Source organism: Paroedura picta, chromosome 8 (genome assembly GCF_049243985.1).
Source record: "Paroedura picta isolate Pp20150507F chromosome 8, Ppicta_v3.0, whole genome shotgun sequence".
Taxonomy (NCBI): Eukaryota; Metazoa; Chordata; class Lepidosauria; order Squamata; family Gekkonidae; genus Paroedura; species Paroedura picta.
This window is the reverse complement of record NC_135376.1, coordinates 88843380-88859183: the sequence shown is the minus strand read 5'-3', so window position 1 is coordinate 88859183 and position 15804 is coordinate 88843380. Positions and strand designations below refer to the sequence as shown.

At 46.0% G+C, this 15804-nt stretch overlaps 1 protein-coding gene across 5 annotated transcripts in view; it reads right to left on the bottom strand.

Annotated features, from left to right (window-relative positions):
- Positions 1–1349: 1349 nt before the first annotated feature.
- PBLD (phenazine biosynthesis like protein domain containing) overlaps positions 1350–15804 on the bottom strand; it is a 25698-nt gene continuing 11243 nt past the window's right edge. For all 5 annotated transcript variants that reach the window (XM_077350783.1, XM_077350787.1, XM_077350782.1 and 2 more), the window contains 8 exons: positions 15335–15434; positions 13266–13364; positions 13072–13181; positions 12947–12976; positions 11322–11410; positions 9024–9202; positions 7189–7251; positions 1350–2271 (listed from right to left, as the gene is read on the bottom strand). In XM_077350783.1, the coding sequence (XP_077206898.1) occupies positions 2159–2271; positions 7189–7251; positions 9024–9202; positions 11322–11410; positions 12947–12976; positions 13072–13181; positions 13266–13364; positions 15335–15434 (783 nt within the window). In that variant the 3' untranslated portion in view covers positions 1350–2158. The remainder of the gene's footprint in view (positions 2272–7188; positions 7252–9023; positions 9203–11321; positions 11411–12946; positions 12977–13071; positions 13182–13265; positions 13365–15334; positions 15435–15804) is intronic.

The following is a 15804-nucleotide window of genomic DNA, read 5'->3' as shown; positions in this document are numbered from 1 at the left end:
TTCTTGCCGCTCTCAGCAGCCCAGTCCCGGTTCTGCCCACGGCTGCATGTTTAATTAGCAGTCCTTCTGTAAGTGTCTGCAATTAGCACCGCGATGATTAATAAAATCACCCTCTTTAAAGCGCCATTTAGCCAGCAGAAATGCAAAATCAGGGATAATTAATTCGTCATTAATAAATCATGGCTGATTAACTAATCTGTTGATTACAAACACATTTAGAGCTCAGGCTCCCACCTGAGCTCTACCTATCTTTGTCTACACTAAACAGAAATGGGAGACAAAGGGGCCGGGGGGAGGGGAGAATAAACTAGACAAAAATGGTTCCAAGCAAGCAAGCAAGAAATCTGCTGCACCAAGCAGCAAGTATATTGGTTTAGTCAGGAAGTTTTAGATAGGGGGTGCTTTAAGAAGTAATTCGGCAAGGTTGATTTTATTTTTATTCCCCTGAGAGAAAGAACCACATTGCCTGTTTGTTAAATCCAGACAGGAGAGCTGTAATTGCTTCCTTGATGCCACTACAGATTTAAGGAGCTCTACAAGCATTTCACACGGGTCAATTATAGCCAGCATTCAACCCTCAGGCCGTGCCTCTCTAGTGTCAAGTGTGAGTCCAGAACTGTGCATGATAACCAACATTGTCAGAGATCGGAAACTAGAAACGGCCTCCATTGTCAGCTGACCAGGCCACGACCCGCATTAATCAAGAGATTATGAAGATGGCTGCTGTCTTTTGAGGGCTTCTGGGTTCTCAAACACAACCAAGTGTAAGGCCCAATGATTTCAGATCTAGTTGACTAGACAGAACATCTTCCACCAGATTTCCTATCTAGTTTCTTAAAGGTTTGTCATCAGTTGTAAGGGCAGCTGCAAGCTCCTCCTTGCTGTAATGGTTACGAGTGGCAGCCTATAATCTGGAGAACCAGGTTTGACTTTCCCCTCCCCCTCCACATGCATGCAGCTGGGTGACCTTGGGCCAGTTCTAGTTGTCTCAGAGCTCTCCCAGCTTCATCTACCTCACAAGGTGGCTGTTGTGGGGAAAGAAAGGGAAGGAGACTGGAAGCTGCTTTGAGAGGCCTTTGGGTAGTAAAAAACAGGGTACGGAAAACCAGCTCCTCTTCTAGGTTTGAGCAGCACTTGAATTTAATTGGCTACTTTTAAATTAGTTGTTTAACTGTTTGAGCAGCACCAAGGACTGGATACAAACTGCGCTAAAGAAATGTGCTCTGAATCTGCTTGAGGCAGGCAGCCAGAAAGGTGTAGGGGTGCGATGAAAATCCAGGAGACTCAGGTTTTGATCCCCCCCCCCCTTGTGCCTTAAAATTTGAGGAATGAGCCTGGGCCAGTCAATCTCTCACAATCAGCTTAATTTATTTCCTTTTTTAAAATATTTTTATTTAATTTCATGAAAGAAATTAAGCATGTAAAACTAAAGACAAAAAAGGGGGAAAGAGAAATACCAAAGAGAATATAGTCTGAAATTTCATTCATTCTGATTTCTATAAAAATGCCATTTCTATTACACTTCACATCCATTACTCATTATCTCAAGTCTCCTATTGCATTATCATTTTACATATATTTACAATCTGAAAATTTCTTCGTGATCTACCAAATTAACCCAAACTTTATTAAAATCCTCATTCTTCTCCCCCTTGAATTACTTTAATCTTATTGGCTAATTTTTCCAAAAATCATAAATTGCCTTACTTTATTTTGCCATTTATTTAATTAAATATTTTCTGCATTTTTCCAGTTTGTGGCAATAAGGAAGCTCACCAATGTTTTCTGCTTATGCTGAGCATTTTCATTTCTCTCTCAACTTATACCTCAGAGGGTTGTTGTTAGGGTACAGTGGAGGAGCATGCTGGCAGGGGCTTATGGAAATTGTAGTCCATGGACATTGGGAAAGCCACAATTTGCTCACCCCTGATGTATACTATGCTGACCTCCTTGGAAAAAGTGTGCAATAAAACTGTAGTGCATTAAATTATCTAGCAAGATGAGTCTATATATGAAAGTAAATGTATATATATAATAGGTAAGTTTTCATATACTTTGTTTTTTCTACTACAAATCAAGTAGAAGCCTTCTTCTTAGTAAAAGACACGCCAACATCTACATGAACAGAACCAAGGTGGAGAGCTGGGATTCATTCTCTTCAAATAGTCAGAGTGCCTTCTAACAGAAAAACTGCTCGCCCGCCAATGTCTACTCTTCCGTCATCCCGAAGTAAAATCTTCAACTCCCCTCCACGAGAAGAACACTGAAAGGCTAAAAAAGAAGAAGAAATGGAAAAAGGAAGGAAAAGCCATTGGACTGGAGCCAGAGTAAGGGATTTTGACTGGCAGAATGGGAATTCCTCACCTTCTCCCTTCCACTGCACCCCAAAGGGAGCTCGCAAATGCTCCTCCTAGGGGACAGTGGATACTCTGAGAACCACTTGAGGGGTGACTCTGCAGTGGAAGGTGGATGTTCAGAGAAAACTCCTCCAGCACTTATAGTGGAAATCTGCCACTGGACTGAGCCCTGTTATCTGTATTTCCAGTTCCTACTGACTGTGTTGCCTAGAACGCTGTAAAATTAACCATTCACACCATGGAAACTGACTGTCGTATTGGACTGGCATTGCTGAGCAGCCAATAAGGGGAAAGCCTGACTTGGGCCTTTGCAACAACTCAACAGTGCAATCCTAGGCAGAGTTCTACCTTCCCATGGTTACTCTGCTTAAGATGGCACTGCAAATGCCTCAGTTCTGAAGAAATGCCTGTTCAAAAAATGACAGACTGGTCAGAGAAGCATTACCTTCCCTCGCTCATTCTGGCCCCTTCCTTTCCCCCCGCACCACATGAAAGCAGATGCATTACCCTCTCATTGCTCAAAGTGGACAAGCTACTGGGGGTGGTGAGAGCTTCCACTTGCCCCCTTAATCCCTGCCAGTCTTGGCTGCTCAAAGGAGGCAGCCAGCGGATAGGAGGTCAGCTCAGGGATATTATTAATCTCTCCCTGTTGACTGGGGAGTTCCCTGAGCTGCTGAAGGTTGTGGTGGCTCACCCTCTCCTTAAAAAAACATCATTGGATCCATGGGACCCTGCCAGCTACTACCCGGTCTTGCATTTTGCGTTTTTAGGCAAGGTAGTTGAAAGGGCCGCTGTGGACCAGCTCCTGGCATTCTTGGATGAAACTTTGGCTCTCGACCCATATCAGTCTGGCTTCCGTCCTGGCCATGGGGTGGAGATGGTGTTGGTTGCCCTGATGGATGATCTCCAGTGCCAGCTGGATTGGCCATTCTCGTTTTGTTAGATCTGTCGGCCACTTTTGATGTGGTCGACTGTGAGTTATTGGCCCACCACCTCGCCAGAACGGGGATATGGGATACAGCCCTTTGTTGGCTATGCTCCTTCCTCCAAAACTGTACCCAGAGGGTGGAAGTGGGGAATGAGCTGTTGCACTCCTGTCGGCTTCCTTGTGGTGTTCCTCAGGGGATGGTGCTCTCCTCCACTCTTTTTAACATCTTCATGTGCCCTCTGGCACAGCTGGTCCAGAGCTTTGGGCTGGGTTGTCATCAATATGCCAATGACACCCAACTCTATCTCCTCACGGACGGCCACCCGGACTCCCCCCCTGGAACCATTTGCCAGGTGTTTGGAAGCCGAGGCGGGATGGCTTGAATAGAGTTGCCTGAAATTCAACCCCTCCAAGATGGAGATCCTATGGTTGGGAAGGATGGGGCAGATCAGGAAGCGCGCTTGCCCATTCTGGCCGGGATACAACTTACCACAGAGCCCCAGGCCAGGAACTTGGGAGTGACCTTGGATGCCTTGCTAATTATGGAGGCACAAGTAGCCTGCCAGGTTTTTCCACCTTCGTCAGGGCAGGCTACTAGTGGCCATGCAACGGTCACCTCCAGAATTGATTTCTGTAACTCGCTCTACACGGGCCTGCCCTTGTCCTGACCCGAAAATTGCAGCTACTAGGGTCCTCACAGGAACACCTTGGATGGCCCAAATTTGGTCTGTGCTGAGGCAGCTGCATTGGTTGCCAGTTGCGGCCCGGATCAGGTTTAAGGTTTTGGTTTTGACTAAGGCCCTTTGTGGTCTGAGGGACCACCTGTTGCCCTATGCCCCCTGCAGAGACTTGTGCTCTGCGGGTACCAACTTGTTGGTCGTTCCTGGCCCTAGAGAAGCTCGCCTGGCCTCGACCTTTTCAATCCTGGCCCCAACCTGGTGAAATGAGGTCCCAGAAGAGCTGTGAGCCTTGTGGGCGCTGGGCCTGTAAGACGGAGCTCTTCTGCCAGGTCAATGGGTGAGGCCAGTGCAGTGAGAAGATCGGATGAGCCCCCACTAAGGAAGATACACCACCGTATCAGAACAGCATTTGTCTGACCAGCAGATGTCCCTCTGATGCCCTGCTGACAGTTGGGGTGCTGGGGGGGGGGAGGGTTGGATTTTTTTACCGCCATGTATTATTGTTGAATGTTTATTTTAATGAGGTTTCATTGTATATGAGGATCTATGTGTAATTCGCCACGAGCTGGCTTCCCGCAAGTGGTGGGAAATAGATCAAATAAACAAACAAACAATAATTTCAGCCTCTACAGCTTGCCTTGGTGGTCAAAAACACATTATATATACATAGCGCACATTTAGAATTGTATATTTTTCAAAACCAGGTGTTGCTCTCTCCTATGCTGTGTGGTTAGGCAAATAATTTCTTAAGGTAAAGGTAAAGGTATCCCCTGTGCAAGCACCGGGTCATGTCTGACCCTTGGGGTGATGCCCTCTGGCGTTTTCATGGCAGACTCAATACGGGGTGGTTTGCCAGTGCCTTCCCCAGTCCTTACCGTTTACCCCCCAGCAAGCAAGCTGGGTACTCATTTTACCGACCTCGGAAGGATGGAAGGCTGAGTCAACCTTGAGCCGGCTGCTGGGATTGAACTCCCAGCCTCATGGGCAGAGCTTCCAGACAACATTTCTGCCACTTACCACTCTGCGCCACAAGAGGCTCTTCTTATATATAAGACCATATAATTTCATATATATATATAGCCTCATGATGCTTGTATTCACACAACTGTGATCTAGGACAGGATTTCAACTCTATCTACTGGTTGATGATGCACATATCCAGAGCTACTGTAAATTCCAGACCAGATCAGCAGATAGCACAGGACACAGCACCTGGTTGTGTGTTCTGTATATTTAATGTATTTTTGACCACTGAAGAAGACTGTAAAGGCTGAAATGCATCTGGTTTCATGTTGTGCATACAACATATTCGTCCACCAGGAATGCGTACAAATTGTACAGCCTGATTTTCAGACCCCTAATGTTTTTAATTGTTTATGCAATCAAAGAAAGAACACTTGGTGAAATAACCCTAAACAGCAACTAAATATATTTACTATAAATATAAATATTAAATTTTCTATTTTATTTGTTGTAGCTTGATCCTCTTTACAAAATTAGAATTTTTTGGGTTGAGTTTTGTTTCCCCACCTTGCCCCCCCCCCCAAACCCCGCTTCACCTCCACTGTCCTTTTCTGCCACAGTGACTTGCTGCCCCATGAAGAAGAAGAAGAGTTGGTTCTTATATGCCGCTTTTCTCTACCCGAAGGAGTCTCAAAGTGGCCTTCCCTTTCCTCTCCCCACAACAGACACCCTGTAAGGTAGGTGATATTACTGCTCGGTTAGAACAACTTTATCAGTGCCTTGGCAAGCCCAAGGTCACCCAGCTGGCTGCATGTGGGAGAGCGCAGATTCAAACCCGGCTCGACAGATTAGAAGTCCGCATTCCTAACCACTACACCAAGCTGGCTCCCATACAGCTTGCTCTGTCACCCATCTGTGCCCTCTCACGCCTGCTGTCTCCAGCTCCAGATGTCCCCCACCCCACTCTCGTGACTCCCGTACTCTTCCCCTTCAACTTCTCACCTCACCTGTGCCTGCTTCCCCTCCCCCACTTTACCTTTCATATTTAGTTGCCATTTGGGGTTATTTCTTTTATTTGCACGAGCCTCTTGTGGCATAGGGTGGTAAGGCAGCCAACATGCTGTCTGAAACTCTGCCCATGAGGTTGGGAGTTCGATCCCAGCAACCGGCTCAAATTTGACTCAGCCTTCCATCCTTCCGAGGTCGGTAAAATGAGTACCCAGCTTGCTGGGGGGTAAACGGTAATGACTGGGGAAGGGAATGGCAAACCACCCCGTATTGAGTCTGCCAAGAAAACGCTAGAGGGTGTCACCCCAAAAGTCAGACATGACTCGGTGCTTGCTCAGGGGATACCTTTACCTTTAATTTGCACAAAAACTGCACATGCACAAATATTGCTGTTATGGTTTGAGGGATTTTTTTTTAGTCCCCCAAGGCTATTTTTTAAACATATTTTTCTGCAAAACCGGTGGGCTTCCCCAATCTCTTCCACAGCCCAAGAGGAACACCGCTTGCTGGTCTGTAATCCACATGGAGGTGTTGCCCATGGCAATTAGATGTATGACATCGGCATCAATTTTAAGTAGTCACAAAATTGTTATTCTACTTGTAATTCTTATTGTTAGTGGGGGAAAGCCACAATAATTGAACCTCAGGTGCAACCTGGAAGGGTAAGCTATATTTATAATGGATTTTTCATCAAATCTGAGATCCAGTAAATGGAAATAGGTCGCCCAGCACAGTGGCTACGGAGACAGCAGCAAAGATATATACCTATCTCATGTGTTTCATTTAGTGCTTTATTACTGGCTTGACTTATAGACCGTAAGCAGGTCCGGGGTGGTTTCCATGAATCAATAAAAACATTCACAAACATATCAAAACATCCTAAAAATTAAAAATTACACAACAAAGCCCTATTCCCTACCCCACTCACCCCACCTATCTTCAGCCTGGCCTGAAGGAATTGGCTATAGGCCAGGGGCACGTGCTCAGCCTCAAAGAAGGGGGGGGGGAATCTGAGAGGAGAGGAAGGAGACCCCCATGATCTTAGGCCGCCATGGACTCAACCATCGGCCCTTACAGGCCCTGCAGTTGGATTGGAGGGCTGTGTATTTGCAAAATGATTCACGTGTGTCAGAATTTCTTTTTTAAGAGTCCTGCTTGTTCTCAGCCCTTTGATTAACCCAGAAGAAACTCTCATTCATTAAAATATGCACCCTCTCCCCAAAAGGATACCCTTTGTAAAAGGTGCTCTTACCACACATTTCTTTCTTCCCTAGTTGCTGTGACCAGTAACTACTTAAAACAGCATGAGCAGATCCTTTAAAAAAAAAAAGGGGGGGGGAGGGAAAGAGGTTGTAATAATAACTATTGCTTGTAATAATAACTATTAATAATAACTATTATTGTATAGTTGTAATAATAACTATTAATTCTTTTTTTCAGTGTTCAGTGCATTTTGCAGACTTTATTTCAGTAACCTTTACAACAACACTGCAAGATAAGCCAATATTATTTCCTCTCATTAGAGAATGACCCACCATCATAGTAGGCAGGGCCTGTACAAAGTTTATCCCAGTGCTGGGCTGGATTGCAGAGCATTCCCACACAAGCAGCATGCCCCTGGCAGGATCCTCATTAATGAGACGTGATGGTACCGCTTTAATCTGCTCTGGTTCGGCCTCACTTGGAGTCCTGTGTTCAGTTTTGGGCACCCCAATAGAAGAGGGATGTAGACAAACTGGAGCGTGTCCAGAGGAGGGCAACAAAGATGGTGAGGGGTTTGGAGACCAAGACGTATGAAGAAAGGTTGGGGGAGCTTGGTCTGTTTAGCCTAGAGAGGAGATGACTGAGAGGGGACTGAGAGGGGAAGATAACCATCTTCAAGTATTTAAAAGGGTGCCATATAGAGCAGCAGTCCCCAACCCCGGGTCCGGGGACCTGTACCAGTCCGTGGATCAGTTGGTACCGGGTCGCAGCTCCTCCTTGTCCTCCTCCCCGGCTGCTGCCTCAGGGGCTGCCCTGCCACTCTGCCGCTGGCTCACTTTTGGTGCTCTCCAGCAACCAACTATGGCTGGGGCTCCCCCTAGGCATGGCACTGTGCAGCTGCTGCTGGCAGCTCCCCAGTGGGTGGCAGGAAGTCAGGGGCGCTGGCGGGAAAGCAAGCAGATCAGGGGCTCAGGCGGCAACGATGTCCCTCAGCAAAAGACTACCCCCCCCCTCCGGGCCTCAGTAGAATTGTCAAGTGTTGACTGGTCCCCAGTGATAAAATGACTGGGGACCATTGATATAGAGGATGGAGCAGAATTGTTCTCTCTTGCCCCAGAGGGACAGACCAGAATGAATGGGATGAAATTAATTCAAAAGAAATTCCATCTAAACATCCGGAAGAAGTTCCTGACAGTTAGAGCGGTTTCTTAGTGGAACAAGCTTCCTTGGGAGGTGATGGGCTCTCCATCTTTGGACATTATTAAGCAGAAGCTGGATAGCCATCTGACGGAGAGGCTGATTCTGTGAAGGCTTAAGGGGGTGGCAGGTTACAGTAGATGACTGATAGGGATGTGAGTGTGCTGCATAGTGCAGGGGGTTGGACTAGATGACCCATGAGGTCCCTTCCAAGTCTATCATTCTATGATTCTATAAACCACCCGGTGCGAATATCGGAGATCAGGATTCCCTACCACCAGCGTTGTTTCCTTCCTCTAGTGCTCAATGTGGGGCTAAGTGACGCATAGTGCTTTTCACAAGCCGTCAACAGGGACTGGCAGCCATGTTCACGTGTACAAGCTCCCCAGGAGCTCCCCTGCCCATGCTGTTTTCCAGAACTGAAACAGCCTCTGTGCTGCAGAGGGGCTGTTCTTTTCCCCAGCAGGAGGCTGCATGTACAAGAAGATGCACAGTTTTGTAGTCTCTGAAAGGCATTTATTACCCATTTCATTCTTTAATTTTTAAATAAAATATTAGAACAGGGTTTCCCAGCCATGGTACCACGGTCAGAGACCAATCTGGCTATTCATCATCTACATAATAAAACATTCATCATCACGCTGAATAAGAATGACCCCAAATTCCTTTATGCACATGCAAACAAACCTGTCACAGGATCTTCCAAAATGCCGTTCCAGGGTGCGAAGTAGCGGGAATAAAAGTCGTAGCGTTCAGGTTTTTGACCAGCCTTTCCTATAAGAGTGACTATTAATCCTTCCACTTTTCCAGTTGTCTCAGACCGCAAAAGCTCTTGGGCACTCACTTTCAGTTTCTCCAAATCAGACCTTCCGGGGTTAAAGAACAAGAGACGTGTTTTCAATCCGCGAGATACTGCAAAAGCAGTGCAGGGAAGGGCTGAGAGCTTGAAATGTTGACAGGTGACAATCAGGGAAACACTGTCTTCTGGAGAGCACGCTAACTTTTTAGGGAGAGGAATGGGAAGGCGACTGCAAGCCGCTTTGAGCCTCCTTCGGGTAGGGAAAAGCGGCATATAAGAACCAACTCTTCTTCTTCTTAAAAAATAAGGTTTACTACATTGTTGCTAATGATCCTGTATGAGTGATGATGTCACATTTGTAAGCAAACTAAGGCTGAAAATCCCAGCGAGAACAATAACTAGCAGAGACATTGGGGAGACTTTAGACCAAACCTCCAATGCAGGCATGTTCTATAGAGGAAAACAGATCCCATCAGCCAAAATGGTCAATACTGCATGCTGAGAAAGAAGTCCAGATTGAAGAGGTTCATCTGTGCTCCACTCAGATGCCAGCTATAGGACCTCTTCTCCCCAGAAGACTCAGTCTTATAGCCTTTGGCATTCAGAGTCAATAGCATCTCATTAAGCAGTGGTTTTGGTTCCCACAGTGGTTTGGTTACTATCAGTAAGTACATTCCAGGGGGCTGCAGTAGGAGCAGGAGGCAAGCTCCATGGATGCAAGTCATTTAGCCCATGTCCCCACAGTTTCCCTGCTCAGTCCCCGTCTAGAACTTTTCCATTACAACAAAAAATATCAACTGACTCCTGTTATAACATTATGAAAATACTAGGGGCCAAGCCTGTTGCATTCAGGAATACAATGGGCACTAGATTAGGGGGCTGGAGTGGAAGAACTCTGTGGATGGCCTCCCACCCAGGACCTGGAAAGGCTGCAGGCAGCTGTTAGGGAACTCACTGGCAGGGGCAGCTCTCATGCAGCATGGATCTGCAGCCTCCAAGCCTCAGAGGGAAGTGGAAGGAGGAGGGGGTGGTCAGGGGTGGGGAACAGACAAGCCGGCTGTAGGAAGAGGCAATCAGTGGCGGGACAGCCGCCCTGAGTGGGTGTTAAGCACTGAGTGGCACTTAAGTCATGAGACATGCTCCTCCTCCAAAGCCTTATGAGAAATATTAAGTAGAACATTGCTGTCAGTATAAATTAGCACATCAGAGAGAAAGCTTTATTTTAATCTCCTAACAAGGAGACAGTGACTCTTGCACAGAACTCTTGTTTAACTTTAAAGTTATAATAAGCAACAAATAAATAAATAAAGGGGAAGACATTCTAGCCCCACACTCTGTGTTCAGGAAGCATGAAATAGCTAAACCAACTGCCAAGCAGAATCCAATGATAGATACATTTCCTAATCATTCAGATTCTTCAATGATTTAAACAGAAGACCATGTGAAAATGGAAGAGATGGGGTACCACAACCATAGGAAGAGATTAGAATTTAAAGTATGTGGGACCAGCCTCAGGTTCTAGGGGCTGGAGAGATGCCAGCCAAGGGACCCCTACCTCCTCACCACCAGGGAGCCAGTTTGGTGTAGTGGTTAGGAGTGTGGACTTCTAATCTGGCGAGCTGGGTTTGATTCTGCGCTCCTCATCCACATGCAGCCAGCTGTGTGACCTTGGGCTTGCCACAACACTAAGAAAGCTGTTCTGACCGAGCAGTAATATCAGGGCTCTCTCAGCCTCACCTCCCTCACAGGGTGTCTGCTGTGGGGAGAGGAAAGGGAAGGCTCCTTTGAGACTCCTTTGGATACAGAAAAGGGGCATATAAGAATCAACTCTTCTTCTTCCCCACATCCCCACGCCTTCCACCTGCTTGTGCATCCTTCTCCCACATGCAAGCCCTCCCACTGCCCTGCTCGGTTACCTGCACACCTTTTGCCTTACAGCTCTTGCCAGTGTACACAGCTGGGAGGGCTGCTGGCATTGCCACCAGGAGCGCCACCACCATGTACCATTCACATGCCCTTCCTTGATGATGCTGGGTAGTGGGAAGCATGGGTACAGACAGACAGACAGATAACAGGGAGGTGCACGGGTGGTCGTGCCAGTGGCAGTGGGCCCTACAAGGTATCCTGGGCTATGGCTGCTGCCCCAGTACAGAGGATGCCGATGCCAGCACTGAAACCACACTTACCTTTCATAAGCATCACTGAGACGAACAAGGAGCTTCTTTGTCTCAGGAGAATAGCGAACATCTTGAACATTCGTGTTGCCTACAGCTGCCTGGTGAAAAGGATAAGCCAAAAGGACCATTCGTTCATAACACTTCTGAACAATGTAACCCTATCAATACCCATTTTTGTCAATGTGACACTCTCAGTTAAAGGATGTGTATTGGAAGGCAGAATATGACCATAGAGAAAAGCACTGCAGGCTCAATAGGCAGAAACAGTGGCTTCTGTGAAGCCTTTTAAAAAGAGCTAATGCTCATCAGTATCAGATAAAAATGGCCACGTGCAATTAAGTTCCACTGAAATTACAGGGGCCAAAGGATGGCTCCAGAAATTCTAAGACAAACCCTCCGCGAGGGAGAGTTGGCAGCCTCAGAGCACAGAATCAAGGCATACTCTGGTCATGGCAATAAAGTCAGAGTCCAGTGGCACCTTTAAGACCAACAAAGATTTATTCAAGGCTCACGCCTTGAATAAATCTTTGTTGGTCTTAAAGCTGCTATTGGACTCTGACTTTATTGTGCTACTTCAGACCAACACGGCTATCCACTTGAATCTGGCCACTGCAGCCACTGATCCTGCTGTAGGCTCAGCAAACAGTTGGCTTCATACTGGGAATCCTGAGCAACCTTTTTCAAACTTTTGACTACGGAAAAATCACTGAAATATTTTCTAGGCTTTGCGGAACCCCGGAAGTGATGACATGCCCCTTCAGAGAAGATGGGATGGAAGTAGGATGCGGGAAGCAGACAATAATTTGTAGGATGCAGGAAGCAGATTGATCATTTACAGTTTTTCCATTGTGGAGAAAGAGACTAGGCCTGGGCTCCAGTGGCGTTTAGTGATATCAGTGGCCATCTGAACTTCTGGGAAAGGCTATGTAACCCCTGGGGAGCCCTCGCATGACCCCAAGGTTCCCTGGAATCCTGGTTGGGAATCCCTGCCTTGGAGGGGGAGAAATCCCCAAAGCACAGGGCAGAGGAAATGTCAGGGACCTGTTGAGACAATGCATCTCCCCTTGTAGGAAGATGTGTGTGCTCCACAGGCACAGAAATCTCACACATGGTGGATGAAGGCAAAGATTGGGCACTCTCTTCGGGTGGTCCAAAGAAATCACGGGAAGAGAAATGGAACCCAGTGGTGTGTCTTATCTCGTTCTTGGGACTTACCGTGGGACTTTGCTGAGAAAACAGGAAGCAACTGAATTGCACGGGTCATTGCTCAGGTCTTTTTGAGAGAGGCTTTCAATGGCAGGGGAGGGTTTTCTTCACTGGCCATTTTCTTCTGGCCTCCTCCTCCTTCTCATCCTAGCCTGGCCCTGTTCTCGGATCTTCCCTACCTCCAATCCCTATAAGCCTCAATTTTCTAAGAAATGTTCTTATAGGTATATATCACATCTGTATCGCACTTTTTGTTCAAGTGAGGTGGTTTAAACTTTATTAATGATGATGATGATAATACTAGCGATATATGGGCTGGTATGACAAAAGGGACTTTGCATGCATGAAGTATTTGATCCAAAATTTATGCCTAATTTGATAGCATGCACAGTCATAAAGGCAATGAAATAATAGGAAAACAACATTACCTTTACTAATTCTTCCACTTCCTGCAAATCCTAGTGGTGGGGAGGAAAGATACATAAGTCATGGCTTTGTTACTATTCTTTGGAAGAAATGTTGACAACTGCGTAATTAACCATTTAAATCTAACCTGTGGGTAGGCCGTGTAAAGGGGGAGGTCCAGGATAATTTGACCCTCTACCTGTCTGGCCTTTAATTCTCCGCTCAGAGTTACAAAAGTGAGGGATGAATTCACGTTTTCTGTTGTGAAAATCAGAAACAGGTATTTAAAATTTAAGACAAAAAGGGCTTACAGTATCAATTGTAGAGCTAAAATTTCATTACTCTTGTTACGAAATAACACTGCAGCTGATGCCAGAGTAGCATGACCACAGAGACGGACCTCGTTTGTTGGGGTGAACCATCTTAATCCAAAACGAGAACCTAAAGAGGGGAAGGGGGAAAAACAATTAGTTTAGTATGTTAGCAGTGGCTCAGCTGAATCATTTAATTAAGCTAAGTACCCTGAGTGCATAAGCTTGAATGCTGTGTCCAGTTCTGGGCGCTGCAGTTCAAGAAGGATACTGACAAGTTGGAACATATTCAGAGAAGGGTGACAAAGATGGTTGAGGGACTGGAGTCCATGCCTTATGAGAGGTTGGGAGAGTTGGGTATGTGTAACTTGGAGAAGAGGAGGGCAAGGGGTGATAGGATGGCTGTGCTATGTAAAAGGTAGACATGTTGAAAAGGGGGCCAACTCGTTTAGAGCTTTAGAGACAAGAACTAGGAACAAGGGGTTGAAATTACAGGAAAGGGGGGGTCCATTTAGATATTAGAAAGCATTTTCTGATGGCGAGGGCTGTTTGTAGATAGAATATGCTGCCTTGGAAGGATGGTGGAGATTCCACTGGAAGTTTTAAAGATGAGATTGGATGAGCACCTGCCAGGAGTGTGTGAGAAGCGGGGGGGGGGGGGGGGGTTGACTGCATGGTCCTCTGTGGTCTCTTCCAGCTCTGTGTGTGATTCAGAGATCCAAGTGATTCAAGGCACTCCACTTAGTATGGTTAATTAGGACACATTCAACCAGGATCTGATGTAAGGAACTTAAGCTGCCTTATTAACCCCCATTAATCTTAACTGGCGGTGGATGAGTGGATCAGAAGGCATAGGTGACAATACTGATGACATCACCAGTTCACTCCTGGAATATGAAAGCATGGCAACATTCTGGTATTTGGACAAAAACTCTATGGTAAAAATGGCTTCTGCCAGAGTTTTTGCCCAAATGCCAGAGTGTTGCCATGTTAGTGCTGACATGATGACATCACTTCCAGTGCAAGCCAGAGGTGATGTCGCCCATGTCACTGGCAACATAGGCTGGGCCTTCCTCTCCTGGTACGTTCCCACACCAGCTAGCTAATCAGACTCAGGGGGTGGATATACACCACCTATGCCGGGGGACTAGCAACCAAAGTAAGTTATGGCATTGTATGATGATGCGTGACTGAGATGGATTTGGTTGGCCATTCTGTGAGGCAAAACGTTGGCCTGGATGGACCAATGGTCTAATCCAGTGGTCCCCAACCTTTTATCACTGGGGACCAGTCAACACTTGACAGTTCTACTGAGGCCCGGGAGGGGTAGTCTTTTGCTGAGGGGCTTCGCTGCTGCCGCCAGAGCCCCTGCTCCACTTGCTTGCAGAACAGTGGTCACCCAGCCGGTTAGAGGCCACCACTCTTAACCACGACCCCACACTAGCTGCCAACAATCTCGTCTCATAAGCTAAAGGAATTAATGTTTGTGAAGTAAAAAGTGTAAGGATGTTTCTGCTACATATAAATTAAATACTGCAAAGAAAGGAAGTGCAAAGGGACATGTTCCTTGGTTAGCTACTCAATTCTTGATCAATGTAGAAATCATCGATTTATCTTACTTCGAAAGCCTATCTGGTTATCACTGGAAAAGAACTTCACACAGCTTTGTTCAGTCACAGTGTTCAACTGACTCAAAGGCAGAGGGGAGGGATGTGCTCTCAAAATGACAGGAATTATTGCATAGCCCCAATGTGCATATTGCTTGCCTGCACAGTAGAGCTCCTATGAGGATTAAGATTATGATAATGCTTTCATACCATTTTGATTGTTGTGATTTCCCCAAGAAAAAATGAACACTCTTGTTAAACGAATTCTGAAAATTCTGTTAGGCATACTCAATCCTCTGAATTCTCTAGTTCCCAAAGTAACGATTAAATCAGTTTAAATCTGGTGCAGATATGACCTAAGAAGTCCTTGTTTCACCTGGCCTGCTAAAGTATCATCCTTCTTCAATATCCATGAACAGAGAATACAATCTACTTCCTACTAAAACCGTTAGCAAAACTGACACTTTATTTGGTGCAGCTAAAAGGTTCTTACTTTTGGTAAAATCATCAGTCGGGTCCAATTTTCGGATGAATGCAGTTTCTGAAAGTTTCATTTCCATTGCGATTTTTTGATGCCAACCTTCTTCCAGTTCCTAAAAGAATTAAGCAGGCACAGCAAAGATGGAATGGTTCATATCTCTAGAAATGTTTTCTGACAAATATGTCTGGCAAAAAAGGAGCCCAACATTTTGTTAGCAGGGTAAATAAGTCATAGATATGCACACGCTGTATTTTAGGATAAAGGAGATCATGCCCAATCCAAAATGATATTTTTTTCAAAACAAGGCATTCAAAACACAAGAAAGGGGCATTATCCCGAAATTAGCTTTGGACTACAAAACACAAAAATCTCTGTCACCAGGAAACTATCCTCTTCAACATTCCCTGGGATTGTGACTAGCCCAAAGGAGTTTTTTGATCTTGTGCAATAGACTTATAAGTACCACTAGAAATTAAGCCCGC